The sequence below is a fragment of the Garra rufa genome, chromosome 7 (assembly GCF_049309525.1).
Source record: "Garra rufa chromosome 7, GarRuf1.0, whole genome shotgun sequence".
Taxonomy (NCBI): Eukaryota; Metazoa; Chordata; class Actinopteri; order Cypriniformes; family Cyprinidae; genus Garra; species Garra rufa.
In genome coordinates this window covers 22,812,909-22,826,331 of record NC_133367.1, presented here as the reverse complement: position 1 = coordinate 22,826,331, position 13,423 = coordinate 22,812,909, and the positions used below count along the sequence as shown (strand labels likewise).

The 13,423-nt window shown below is 31.5% G+C and overlaps 1 protein-coding gene across 1 annotated transcript in view; it reads left to right on the top strand.

Annotated features, from left to right (window-relative positions):
• LOC141339008 (von Willebrand factor D and EGF domain-containing protein) overlaps positions 1–13,423 on the top strand; it is a 94,566-nt gene that overhangs the window by 62,969 nt on the left and 18,174 nt on the right. Inside the window, exons 17-19 of the mRNA XM_073844622.1 lie at positions 1,326–1,576; positions 5,901–6,120; positions 11,323–11,460. Coding sequence (XP_073700723.1) covers positions 1,326–1,576; positions 5,901–6,120; positions 11,323–11,460 — 609 coding nt within the window. The remainder of the gene's footprint in view (positions 1–1,325; positions 1,577–5,900; positions 6,121–11,322; positions 11,461–13,423) is intronic.

Genomic DNA, 13,423 nt, shown 5'->3' with positions numbered 1-13,423 from the left:
GAGTTTATATATTTTGTAAAAATGCATTTTGTGTTTGTTTGAATTCATAAATATTTGTAATAATGAAAATGATTTAAAATGAAAACAATAACATAATGTTATGAATTAATATATCAATTGCTTTTTTTATATTTTACATGATTACTTGTATTAATTATTTAATTATGTATTATTTAATATTTATAAATTAAATATTTATATAATACTTTAATTACTGTGATTACTGACCAGAAGAATTTGTATTTTTTAAATGTATTTTTTATTAATAAATATTTGTAATAATAGTAATAATAATTATAACAAATGTAAACAACAATAATAATAATTTTGTGAGTTAATTAATAATTCATGTTTTTATATATTATTTTATATTCTGTAATTATTGGTCAGGATAAGATTTATTAATGTACATGTGTTTTTTAAATGTATTTTGTGTTAGTTTGGATTAATAAATAAATATTTGTAATAATAAAAATTAAAAATTAAAACAACAACAATAGTATGTTATGAATTAATGTGTATTTATATATTTTGAAATAATTGTATTATTTATATTTTGATATAATAACATTTTATATAATAATTGACCAGGATTATAATTATTTTTTTAAATGTATTTTGTGTTTATTTGGAATTAATAGATGTTAATGATAAAATGATTAATATCAATGAAAAATATTTCTAAATATATTATTATTATATTTTATACAATATCTTATATAGTTATTGGTCAGAATTATAAGTTATGAATGTTTATATTCATATATGTATTTTATGTTGGTTTGCATTTATAAATATTTTTAATACTAAAACATATAAACAATAATATTATGTTTTGAATTATATATTTATAGATTTTTATATTTGTAATAATTACTTATATTGATAGGCCAGAATTATGAGTATGATTAAAAAAAAATACAATTCTATCAAATTTTACTTTATTTATTTAAAATGAATAAAAATGTTTGAAATGTTTATCAATTAACTAAATTAAAAATAATAAAATGTTTCAATTCTATAAAATTGAATTGGCCTCACTTAATTGATTTACTATTTGATAGGTTTGGTGGAATTTATAATAAAAATGTTTAACATAAAATTTTTTTACATAAGATACATAAATTTAAAGATGGTCTTTCATGTTAATTTAGTCAAATGAAATTGCATTTAATGGACCAACAATAATAAAATAGACATTGCTAAATGTTATCAGACGTATTCATCAATAAACAAAATCTATCTATCTCAACTGAAAATCAGCTCTGCGAATCTACAATTCATTCATGTTATTTCCTCTTGCAATTGCTCTCTCATTTCCTCAGCTAATCGTCCGCCGACCTTCCACGTGCCGCGGGACGGCCTGCAGACCTTTGTAGGTGAGAACTTTGTGTACCAATTCACAGCCACGGACCCCGAGGGCTCAGCCCTGCTCTTTCAGCTGGAGACGGGGCCCCCCGGGGCCTCAATTTCCCCAGCCGGGCTCCTCATCTGGAAAGTGGACCAGGAGGAAACAATCAGTTTTCAATTCACTGTGTCTGATGAGTGTGATGCCCAGAGCAGATTTACCGTGGAGGTGAGAGACATTCAGAAACTGATGCTTGACTGATTTTTATGTTTAAGAAGGAAATGAATTTCTGTGAAACGAGATGCAAACTTTAGTTTTAGAAAAATAATGATTCAGTAATGAATAAGTCTTTTCTGGGATGTCAAACTGAAAATTTCCATGTTATTTACTCAGCGTCAAGTCATTCCAAAACTGTATGCTGTTATTTTTGCCTAACTAGTCAGGAAGTTATGCTGTGTGCACTCCAAACGCGAAGCAAAAATTCTCGTTGCATTATCGCTCTCGCTCGAATAAAATCGTCACATAATGCTTACATAAATTTTCGGGTACAACCAAACAAAATTAAATTCGCTTTTGGTGTGCACACTATTAAAAAAGAAACAGAAAACTAAATCAATTGAATGAATTTAAATAAATTATTTTACGCTTACACGACAATGCGTCATGCAAATTTTCCACCCAAGTTGAGTTTTTTTTTTTTTATTTAATTTTTACTTGTGCGGAAGAATTTAATTTAATTTAATTTACATAAAAAAAATGTATTTATAAATATTTACATTTGAAACAATTATATAAAAATTATAATTATAAAACTAAGTAGTGACAAAAACCAATTTATTATTTTATGCATTTATTTTTAGATTGTATATACTTTTATTTTAATTTTGTTAAAAGTATTTTTAAAACATTTGATATAAAAAATAAATATATATATAAATATTTGAATAAATATTTGAAATAAACAAACAAATAAATCATTACATAATATTTTTGCTTTTGCTTTTAGAAATCAAAATAAGAAATGTCTCATGTTTTCAATAACTGCAAAATGTCAAATTACGTTTTATAAATTTTAAATATTATTTGTATTTCTTTATTTTTTATTGATAAGCATTTTTAATATTTTATTATTATAATTTTTTTATTAATTCAAACAAACACAAAATACATTTTAAAATATGTAAATATACATATTTAAAATATTTAGGTAACACTTTACAATAAGGTTCATTAGTTAACATTAGTTAACCACATTAGTTAACATGAACTAATAATGAACTGCACTTATACAGCATTTATTAATCTTTGTTAATGTTAATTTCAACATTTACTAATACATTATTAAAATCTTGTTAACATTAGTTAATGCAGTGTGAACTAACATGAACAAACAATGAACAACTGTATTTCCGTTAACTAACGTTAATGAAGATTAGTAAATACAGTAACTAATGTATTGCTCATGGTTAGTTCATGTTAGTTAATACATTAACTACTGTTTAACTAATGAACCTTATTGTAAAGTGCTACCAATATTTACATATATACATATATTTTAAAAGATCAAACATTATTTCAAGTATTTTAACAAAAGTAAACTAATAAATATTTGTAAGTATAAAAATGCTTTATTGTGTTTGAATTTAAGAATGTAAATCTATTTTTTATATATAATTACAATTATTTGTTGTATATTGTTGGACACAATTCGTTTTTTTTTTACTTTGTTAAAATATTTGTAAAAGTTTGATATTTTAAATTAATAAATATTTACAATTACAAAAATGTTTTATTGTGTTTAAATTGATAAATCTAATTTAATATTTATTTATAATTACAATTATTTATTGTATATTATTGAACAATAATTTATTATATTTTTGAAGTATTAAAAAAATGAAATATTTAAAATATTTACAAAATTATAAAATGTAATTAGGTTTGTTACAGTTTAAAATTTGATGAATCACTCATTTGCTTTCTAAAATGAAAATTTTCAAAAATAATTTTATGTCAGCATTTCTTTTATTTATAAATATATTTATAAAAAAATGTGTGTGTGTATATATATATATATATATATATATGTGTGTGTGTATATATATATATATATATATATATATGTATGTGTTTGTGTGTATATATATATATATATATATATATATATATATATATATATATATATATATATATATATATGTATATGTATATATGTTTGTTTGTTTGTTTTTTACATTTAAAAAATATTTTTTAATATTTTTATATAAGAATGTTTCATTTCCAGCAACAATCTACTTTCTCCAATGAGCGTTGTTGATGCATTAAATAATGTTACATCATATTTTATTGAGCTAATTAAAGTAATAATTTCTAAAATTAAATTTTCCAAAGTAATTAAATGTCACAATTTGATATTTATTTTTAAATATTAATACAATTAATTTAATAAATATTTATAATAATAAAAACGATTGAGAACTGTTTAAAAACTTTTATGTAATTACATCTCCAAATAAAGTATTTTTATATATAAAAGTGTTTCCAGCAACAAGCTACTTTTTCCAATAAGCATTATTGTAGCATTACATAATGTTACATCAGTGTGTTTTTGTCACATTTTATTGTGAGTTGAAGCAATAATGAAATATGCCCTCCTAAACCGTTTTCTCCCTCATATGTTGCTTTGGGAAATCTGATTCATTTTAGTGAATCAATTTGTTCGTCGCTTCGCACAAAAGTGTCTCCAAAATGACTAAATGTAAATGCCAAGCTAGAATATTCACATATTTCATAAGATAACTTATTCATAGAAAGATCAAATTAATCATTGAAACAGAACAGGTTTATAGTCCCTCAAGGAATTTTTCGTACTTTCAGCGACAAGTGATTGGCCTAGATGACATTAGACAAGTAAAAATGGTACTTAGTTGCAAAAGTAACATGGTACAACCTTATTTTGAATAGTTTTTTTTTTGTAGAGTTCTTCTTTTTTAATATCTCCTCATGACATAAGGACAGCAGAACTCAGCTGCCCAGATTCTCCTGAGTCTTGTGTCACAGCAATGCGGTGCAACGAAAGACAGACGTCCTCTCCATCTCCTCTGTGGGCCCTAGACGGCTAACAAGCATCTGCTTCCTGCCTCCTAGCGCTTATTAAAGACTGTCTGAGTTTGAGAGATACAGTCGTTTGAGGACAGGAGAGAAAGAGAGACTGTGTGCAATTAGCAAAACTGCTGGGAGAAAAAAAATGACGTTTTAGGTCAGTTAGGTTCTTCAGATAGTAGAAAATAGGGTTGCAAAAAAAAAAAAAAAAAAAAAAAAATATATATATATATATATATATATATATATATATATGCAAATCGAATACAAAAAATTATATATACAGCTGAGGTCAAAGGTTTACATACACTTTGTAGAATCTGCACCTTGTTAATTATTTATACCAAAATAAAAAAAACATGCATTTTGTATGATCCCTCTTATTTATTTAGTACTGACCTGATTTAAAACATGTTGACCTATAGTCCACAAGAGAAAATAAAAATGACCCGTTCAAAAGTTTACATACACTTGATTCTTAATATCGTGTTGTTACCTGAATGATTAACAGCTGTGTCAAACTTCCCGCTGTTCTTCAGAAAAAAATCCTTCAGGTCCCACACATTCTTTGGTTTTTCAGCATTTTTGTGTATTTGAACCCTTTCCAACAATGACTGTATGATTTTGAGACCCTTCTTTTCACACTGAGAACAACTGAGGGACTCATGTACAACTATTACAGAAGGTTCAAACACTCACTGATGCTTCAGAAGGAAAAAATATGCATTAAGAACCAGGGGGTGAAAACTTTTGAATTTGAAGATCAGGGAAAATGGAACTTATTTTGTTCTCTGGGAAACATGTACGTATCTTCTGTAGCTTCCGAAGGGCAGTATTAAATGAAAAAAATATGATATTTAGGCAAAATAAGACAAATGTACTCATCTTCCTAATGTTCAATGTATCTTAATGCATAATTTTTCCTTCTGGAGCATCAGTGAGCATTTGAACTTTCTGTAATAGTTGTATATGAGTCCCTCAGTTATCCTCAGTGTGAAAAGTTGGATCTCAAAATCATACAGTCATTGTTGGTAAGGGTTCAAATACACAAAATATGCTGAAAAAAAAAGAATTTGTGGGACCTCAAAGATTTTTCTGAAGAACAGCAGGCAGTTTAAGTGTTCAGAACAAACAAGGGACTCATGAACAATTATCACAAACAAAAACAGCTGTGGATCATTCAGGTAACATCACAGTATTAAGAATCAAAGGTATGTAAACTTTTGAATGGGGTTATTTTTATAAATTCAACTATTATTTTCTCTTGTGGACTCTATCTTTTATGTGAAATATCGTATTCAGGTCAGTACTGAATAAAAAATAAAATGCATTTTGCATGATTCCTCTTATTTTACAAAAAATTAAAATAAAAATCTTGCCTGAAAGTTACATGGTTTTGAGACTTTATTTTTTATTTTATACAATTCTATCCCAATTTCCATTGTTACAGGTGATGGTACGGCCATGTGGCTGCATGAACGGAGGGACATGTGTGACTGACATCAAGTATCCAGCGGGCAGCGGCGAGTACCTGTGCATGTGCCCAGCGGGTTTCAATGGCGACCTGTGCCAGGAAACGCAGAACGAATGTGGCTCCAACCCATGTGGAGCAGGAGTGTGTGTGGATCTGATCCACGGGTTTGAATGCCAGTGTCCTATTGGACTCACAGGTACTGTAGTTTTGCTAGTTCTATTTTCTATCCTTAAAGGGATAGTTCACCCAAAAATGAAAATTACCCCATGATTTACTCACCCTTAAGCCATCCTAGATGTATATGACTTTCTTCTTTCCGGGGAATACAATCGTAGTTATATTAAAAAATGTCCTGGCTCTTCAAAGCTTTATAATGGCAGTGAATGGCTGTTGAGATTTTGACGTCCAATAAAGTGCATCCATTCATTATAAAAAGTACTCCACACGGCTTTGGAGGTTTATAAAGGCCTTCTGAAGTGAATTGATGTGTTTGTGTAAGAAAAAGATCCTTGTTTAAAACTTAATCAACTGTAATCTCTATCTTACACCGTTATATGCACGTTCACGAGAAAGTGGCGTTCCAGCGGATGATGTAGGATGTAGGCGAACTTGGAAGTGCAGAGAGCAAAACAAAACACCAGTCATAAATTAAATGAGGAGACTGGTTTTCCTTTTGCTGTAAACAAAACGTGGTTCCCGCGAGACTAGCATACTCACACTTTAGCTTACGCTACATCCGACGTCATCTGCTGGAACACCACTTTCTCATGAATTCAATTACTTACTGTACCAAAACTTAATTTGCTTCTGAAAGAATCAGTGTTTTGAGCAAATCATTTGAGTAAATGATTCAATTACTCATAAGGCTGTAACTTAATAAGTTTCTGAAAGAATCAGTTTGAATGAATCATTTGAGTGAATGATTCACTTACTTATAAGACTGTAGCTTGATTTGTTTCTGAATGAATCAGTGTTTTGAGCAAATCGTTTGAATGAATGATTCGGTTACTTATAAGATTGTACCGTAATAAGTTTCTGAAAGAATCAGTGTTTTTAATGAATCATTTGATTGAATTATTAATTGGTTATCGCATTAAAGTTGCGGTCACATTTACTGTTTTCACATGTGAAAATTAATTTCTACAGAAATCCGTGTGAACTCATAAGACAGTCACTTGATTTGTTTCTGAAAGAATCAGTGTTTTGAATGAATCATTTGAGTGAATGATTTAATTCTTTATAAGACCGTAGCTGGACTCATTTCTGAATGAATCAGTGTTTTGAGCATATTGTTTAAAATAATGATCCAATTACTTATAAGACTTTAGCTTGATTTGTTTCTTAAACGATCAGTGTTTTGAGTGAATCATTTAAGTGAGTGATTCAATTACTTATAAGACAGTACTTGATTCAGTTGCAGTCACATGTACTGTTTTTGCACGTAATATCCATTAATTTCTATAGAAATCCAAGTGAACCAAGCCAAGAAGAGGTTAGTTTTCCTTTGTTGTAAACAAAACTTCTCGCTGATGTACATGTCGTCTGCTGGAACGTCACTCTCTCGTGAACGTGTGTATGACAGTTAGCGAAGCTGGAGATTACGGTTTATAAAGTTGTAAATATGGATATTTTTCGTACATAAACACATCGATTCACTTCAAAAGGCCTTTATTAACCCCCCAGAATCGTCTTGAGTACTTTTTTTTTATAATGGATGAATGCACTTTATTGGACTTCAAAATCTCAACACCCATTCACTGCCATTATAAAGCTTGGAAGAGCCAGGACATTTTTTTATATAACTTCAATTGTATTTGTCTGAATGAAGAAAGTCATATTCACCTAGGATGGCTTGAGGGTGAGTAAATCATGGGGTAATTTACATTTTTGGGTGAACTATAACTTTAACTTTTCATGAGGTTTAGCTAGGACTGCAATTATATCTCACTTTCCTATATGTTAATACATTATATTGACGTTAATGCAAATCCACACAGAACAATTAAGAGTTATGACTAAGGTTTTATTCTTTTTCTCATGTTATTGTTCTGGTACTTCATCCTTGGATCAATGTTTTATATTTATTTGTGTATGTGTGTGCATTTTTTCGTATTGATTGCGAAGCGGGGTCCTCTAAATAAGCACGAACTCCTGGCTCCGTTTCATTCTTGATCCAATTACAAAGTCGTATTTTGCCAAAACCCATTCCTAGTTATGACTGAGAAGATCAGCTCATTTAGTTTCTCCAGGCTTGAAAGCTGCCGAGTGCATGTGGGTGAAAACAAAAGGCTCAAAAGCAACAAAAGCTCCTGCCTGGAAATTTCAGAAGTCAGAAGCTGAACTGTTGATGTTTTCACACAGCATCTATTCTAAGATCGGTGGTTGAAATCTCTTCGCTGCCGATGTGTGAATTAGTCTTTCCCGGCTGAATGCAATGCCTGTTGTTTCTTGAAGTTGAAATGCAAAGCTCTTCTGTCAAGACGAAAGCCTTTTACCTAGCTCTTAACCTTGGTCAGAAGAGTTTGTCAATTTCCACTAATGGCAATGCTTGCGTGAGATAAACCAACATGCCTGATTGGATAAAAGTTTTGTGTTTTGCTGCGACTCATAATGCTTTGGGCTTTTGCAGATGGTTTGGACATTATTAAAGACCCTGTTCAAACACATTTCTAAAAGAAGCCACAAACAACACAAACACAAATAAAAAAAATGGACAAATGCCCAGCAACTTCTGAACCCACACAGAGGAAAGTGTATCTGTATGCTAATCTGCTGCTGGGAGTAGTAAACAGGCCAAAATACAGTGATGAATCGGCTCTGAAATGTTTTATCTTTGCTGAAAGCGGTCTTTGGTGTGGCCACTTGATGTTTTAGCAGAAGAAAAGACTTGGAGGAAATGATTATCTTCCTCTATAAACAATGCTTTGCCACAATTTTAGTGTTTTCCCGAGTATTTGAATTGCAAATGTGCTGCCGCCTCAAAGTTTTGCGTCTGAGAAGTGTGTTTGGACACAAGTTTAACTGTAAATAAGGGTTATTAGATAAAAATAAAATAAAAAGTGTTTTTCAGAGGTTTGAAGCATAATGTTGGTTCTAAATGCTATTGTTTATCACAGACATTGACGATAGTAATCATAAACATGCCTACATGCATAATGAATTAATATATTGGCCAACAAGTTACTAGTCATACTTTCTGAGGTAATCGATTGACGCAAAATTGCTGTTATGATTCTGGTGGTAGCTAAGTAATTGCTATGTAGTCGCTATTATAAATTAACGACAATTAATTTTAGAAGGTTCAACAAAGGAGTTAATATGGATGATATTAAGCTTTAGACACAATATCATCAGTTACATCATGTATTTTGCTCCCGCCAATGAAATAGTTCCAAAGTCTGAGAAGAAATTGTCATGCATTTCTGAGCAACACTTTAGAAATAACACATTTTGTTTGAATGAATCGTTTGAGTGAGTGATTCAATTATTATAAGACTGTAGTTGAATTTGTTTCTCAAAGAATCAGTGTTTTGAACAAATCGCTTGAGTTAATGATTCAGTTGCTTATAAGACCATAACTTAGTTTCTGAAAGAATCAGTGTTTTGAATAAATCGTTTGAGTGAATGATTCAATTACTTTAAAGAATATAGCTTGATTTGTTTCGGAAAGAATAAATTTTTTGAACAAATTGTTTGAGTGAATGATTCAATTATTATAAATCCGTAACTTGTTTTGTCTCTGAAAGAATCAGCGTTTTGAATGAATCGTTTGATTGAAGGATTCAATTACTTCTAAGACTGTAGCTTGATTAGTTTCGAAAAGAATCAGTGTTTTGAACAAACTGTTTGAGTGAATGATTCAGTTACTTATAAGACCTTAACTTGGTTAGTTTCTGGAAAAAAAAGTGTTTTGAACAAATCGTTTGAGTTAATGATTCAATTACTCAGACTGTAACTTGATTCGTTTCTGAAAGAACCAGTGTTTTGAACAAATCGTTTGAGTGAATAATTCAATTACTTATAAAACTGTAACTTGATTTGTTTTTAAAAGAATCAGTGTTTTGAACAAATCGTTTGAGTAAATGAGTCTATGATTACTGCATTAAAAGTGCGGTCAAATTTACGCTTTTTGCACATGAAATGCATTTGTTTCTATAGAAATCAATGTGAACTTATACAGTCACTTAATTTGTTTCTTAAAGAATCAGTGTTTTGATAAAATCATTTGAGTGAATGATAAATTTTTTTAGAAGACTAGCATGCTTTGTTTTTGAAAGAATCAGTGTTTTGAGCAAATCGTTTGAGTGAATGATTCAGTTACTTATAAGACCTTAACATGTCTTTGAAAGAATCAGTGCTTTGAGCAAATCGTTTGAGTGAATGATTCAATTACTCATAAGACTGTAACTTGAAATTGTAAACTTGATTTGTTTCTGAAAGAATCAGTGTTTTGAACAAATAATTTGAGTGAATGATTCAATTACTTATCAGTCTGTAACGTGCTTTGTTTTTGAAAGAATCAGTGTTTTGAGCGAATCATTTGGGCGAATGTTTCAATTAGTTCTAAGACAGTAGCTTGATTCGTTTTTGAACAAATCAGTGTTGGAGCAAATCGTTTAAGTGAATGATTCATTGATTACCACATTAAAGGTGCGGGCACATTTACTGTTTTCACACATGAAATCCATTCATTTCTATAGAAATCCATGTGAACTCATGAGAGTCACTTGGTTTGTTTCTGAAATAATCAGTGTTTTGAACAAATCGTTTGAATGAATGATTCATTTACTTATAAGACAGTAACTTGATTTGTTTCTGTAAGAATCTGTGTTTTGAATGAATCGTTTGAGTAAATGCTTTATTGATTACGTTTTACTGAAATCTATTAATTTCTATAGAAATCCATGTAAACTAAGATAGTCACTTGATTCGAACTCATAAGACAGTCACTTGATTTGTTTCTGAAAGAATCAGTCTTTTGAACAATTAGTTTGAGTGAATAAGAGTTGAACAAAGTTGTGGTTACATGCACAAAATCCATAAATTTCTATAGAAAATCCGTGTAAATTTCTTGTAAGAGAAAAAGATTCCACACGCAAATTTCTCTGTAGGGTTAATTTCGCAAATGTGACTATACCATAAAATAGTGTTTTATGTCATTTAAGGAATCAGTATTTTAGACAAATAAATGATTAAATCACTCATGAAGTTCCTTTTCACCACCTACTGCAAGACCCCGGCATGACAGCGGATGTAAAATAAGGACTTCGCTTCAGAGAGCCGATACTGATCAGTTCTTAGGAATTATTCAGTTAATCAATTATTAGGAGATCTCTAATAAGAAGAAGAAGAAGAATACTGAGAATAACAATAATGCTTATTTGTTTTCTGTCCACAGGTGCCACATGTCAAGAAGATGTGAATGAGTGTGAGAGAGAGCCGTGTTTTCCTGGTGTCAGGTGTGTTAATGGCTTCGGGTCCTTCAGGTGTGGCCCCTGCCCTCGGGGCCTGGAGGGAGACGGAATCTCCTGCAAAGGTAATAAAAACCAAATTTCATCCTAAGGCACATCTACTTCAGAAAAACAGTCTTTTGGTAAAAAAGTTAAACAGTTCCAAACAAAATATGACCTCAGTTTTGTTGTACACACAAAAAAGAGGAAACGGTTTTCTTTTCTTGTTTCACATTCACCCGCAGATGCCAAAGCAGCACAATCCTGCAGTTCTCCCTAGAGTTTACTTTAGGGAATGGCCCTGCATTTTCATTTTCATTTCAAAGCATCAAAGTCTCAGCTTGAGTGCTTCCCTGTATAATATGCTCACAGAATGGCCAAACAGGAGTCAAAATAGTGTAGTAATGGCTGCATTGTATTTTGACTTGTTAAGAAAGGTTATTTTTCAATATTTTGTAACATAATATTTAAAAAAATAAATATAGTATTTGATTTAAGATTTCTATGCTTTACACAAACCTAGGACCTTAAAGCACATTGATTAGTTATTTGTTTTTTATGAAACATTGTGTTTGTCTCTGCACTGTTGCCCAAGGGGTTCCTCACAGCTGTTTTCCATCTTCCATGTGCCTTGACAAAATGCTCTGCAAATGTCTTTTGACTGTAATCTGCAAGCGATAAACCCTCGTTCAGGGGAGCTCTGTGTTCACTGTTGCCTCCATCAGAGGGACAGAGATTTGATGACTCCTTCATCCAGGACCCGGGCCTCTATTACAAACACAATCTGTCTGATTGCAGCATACAAAAATACAACAGAACAGCGAGAGCTGAATCCACCACCCCGCTTTGATTATGACCAGCAGAACCGCAGGAGGGAGAGCAATACAATCCAGATGGCACAAGATAGTTATCCACCTTGTGCACACAGACTCCATGCCAGACTCTGTGCTTGTCCAGGGATAATTGGTAAAACAGCTCCTCGGTAGTTTCCGCGTTGAGAAAGAGAGAGACGGTGAGGAAGTGAACTTCTCACGTCTCTGGTGTTCACATTTTCTGACAAGCCTAGGAGAAGACAGCCTCAACTCTGAAACTGTTCCTTGAAGGGATGGCTCTCTGAAGGGATGTGTCTGAATAGTGAATCCGTATTCGGAAAGGCACAGAAGCATGGTTAGGTTGCTAGCGGTAGCCTGTTACATTACAGTACATAAAATTTCACTTACCACATAAACGGAGCAAGGAGAGATGACTTATAGGATGATGGCGAATGATTTGCAGATCCTGAGCACCACTCACAAACATCTGATCTGGTAAAATGTGTGGTAAGTGATCGAGAATCTTGAAAGTGAAGTCACCCCCTTGTCACCCAAGATGTTCATGTCTTTCTTTCTTTATTCAGTCGTAAAGAAATTGTTTTTTGAGGGGAACATTTCAGAATTTCTCTCCATATAGTGACCTTTTATAGTGCCCCTGAGTTTGAACTTCTAAAATGCAGTTTAAATGCAGCTTCAAAGGGCTCTGAATGATCTAAGCCAAGGAAGAAGGGCCTTGTCTAGTGAAACAATTGATTATTTTCAACGAAACAATGTACGCTCTGCGTGAACTGTGTATTCCGGTTATTGACAGTTAGGACAGGTCGAAAAAACTCCCATCTCATTTTCTTCTCCAACTTCAAGAATGTCATACATTGCTGTTTTACCTTTTTTGTAAAGGGCATTTGACCTTGTTTGCACATTCACTTTGTAAACACTGAGTTGGTACTTCTCCAGCGATGCAGGACGATTTTGAATTTTGGAGAAAATGAGATGAGAGATGAGAAGTTTGATTACTGATCTTTTCGCTAGATAAGACCCTTTTTCCTCGGCTGAGATTGATTAGAGCCCTTTGAAGCTGCATTTTGGAAGTTTAAACTCGGGGGCACCATAGAAGTCCACTATATAGAGAGAAATTCTGAAATGTTTTCCTCAAAAACATAATTTCTTTACGACTGAAGAAAGAAAGACATGAACATCTTCATCTTCATTTGCAGCTCCCTGATGCCCGCAGTTTATA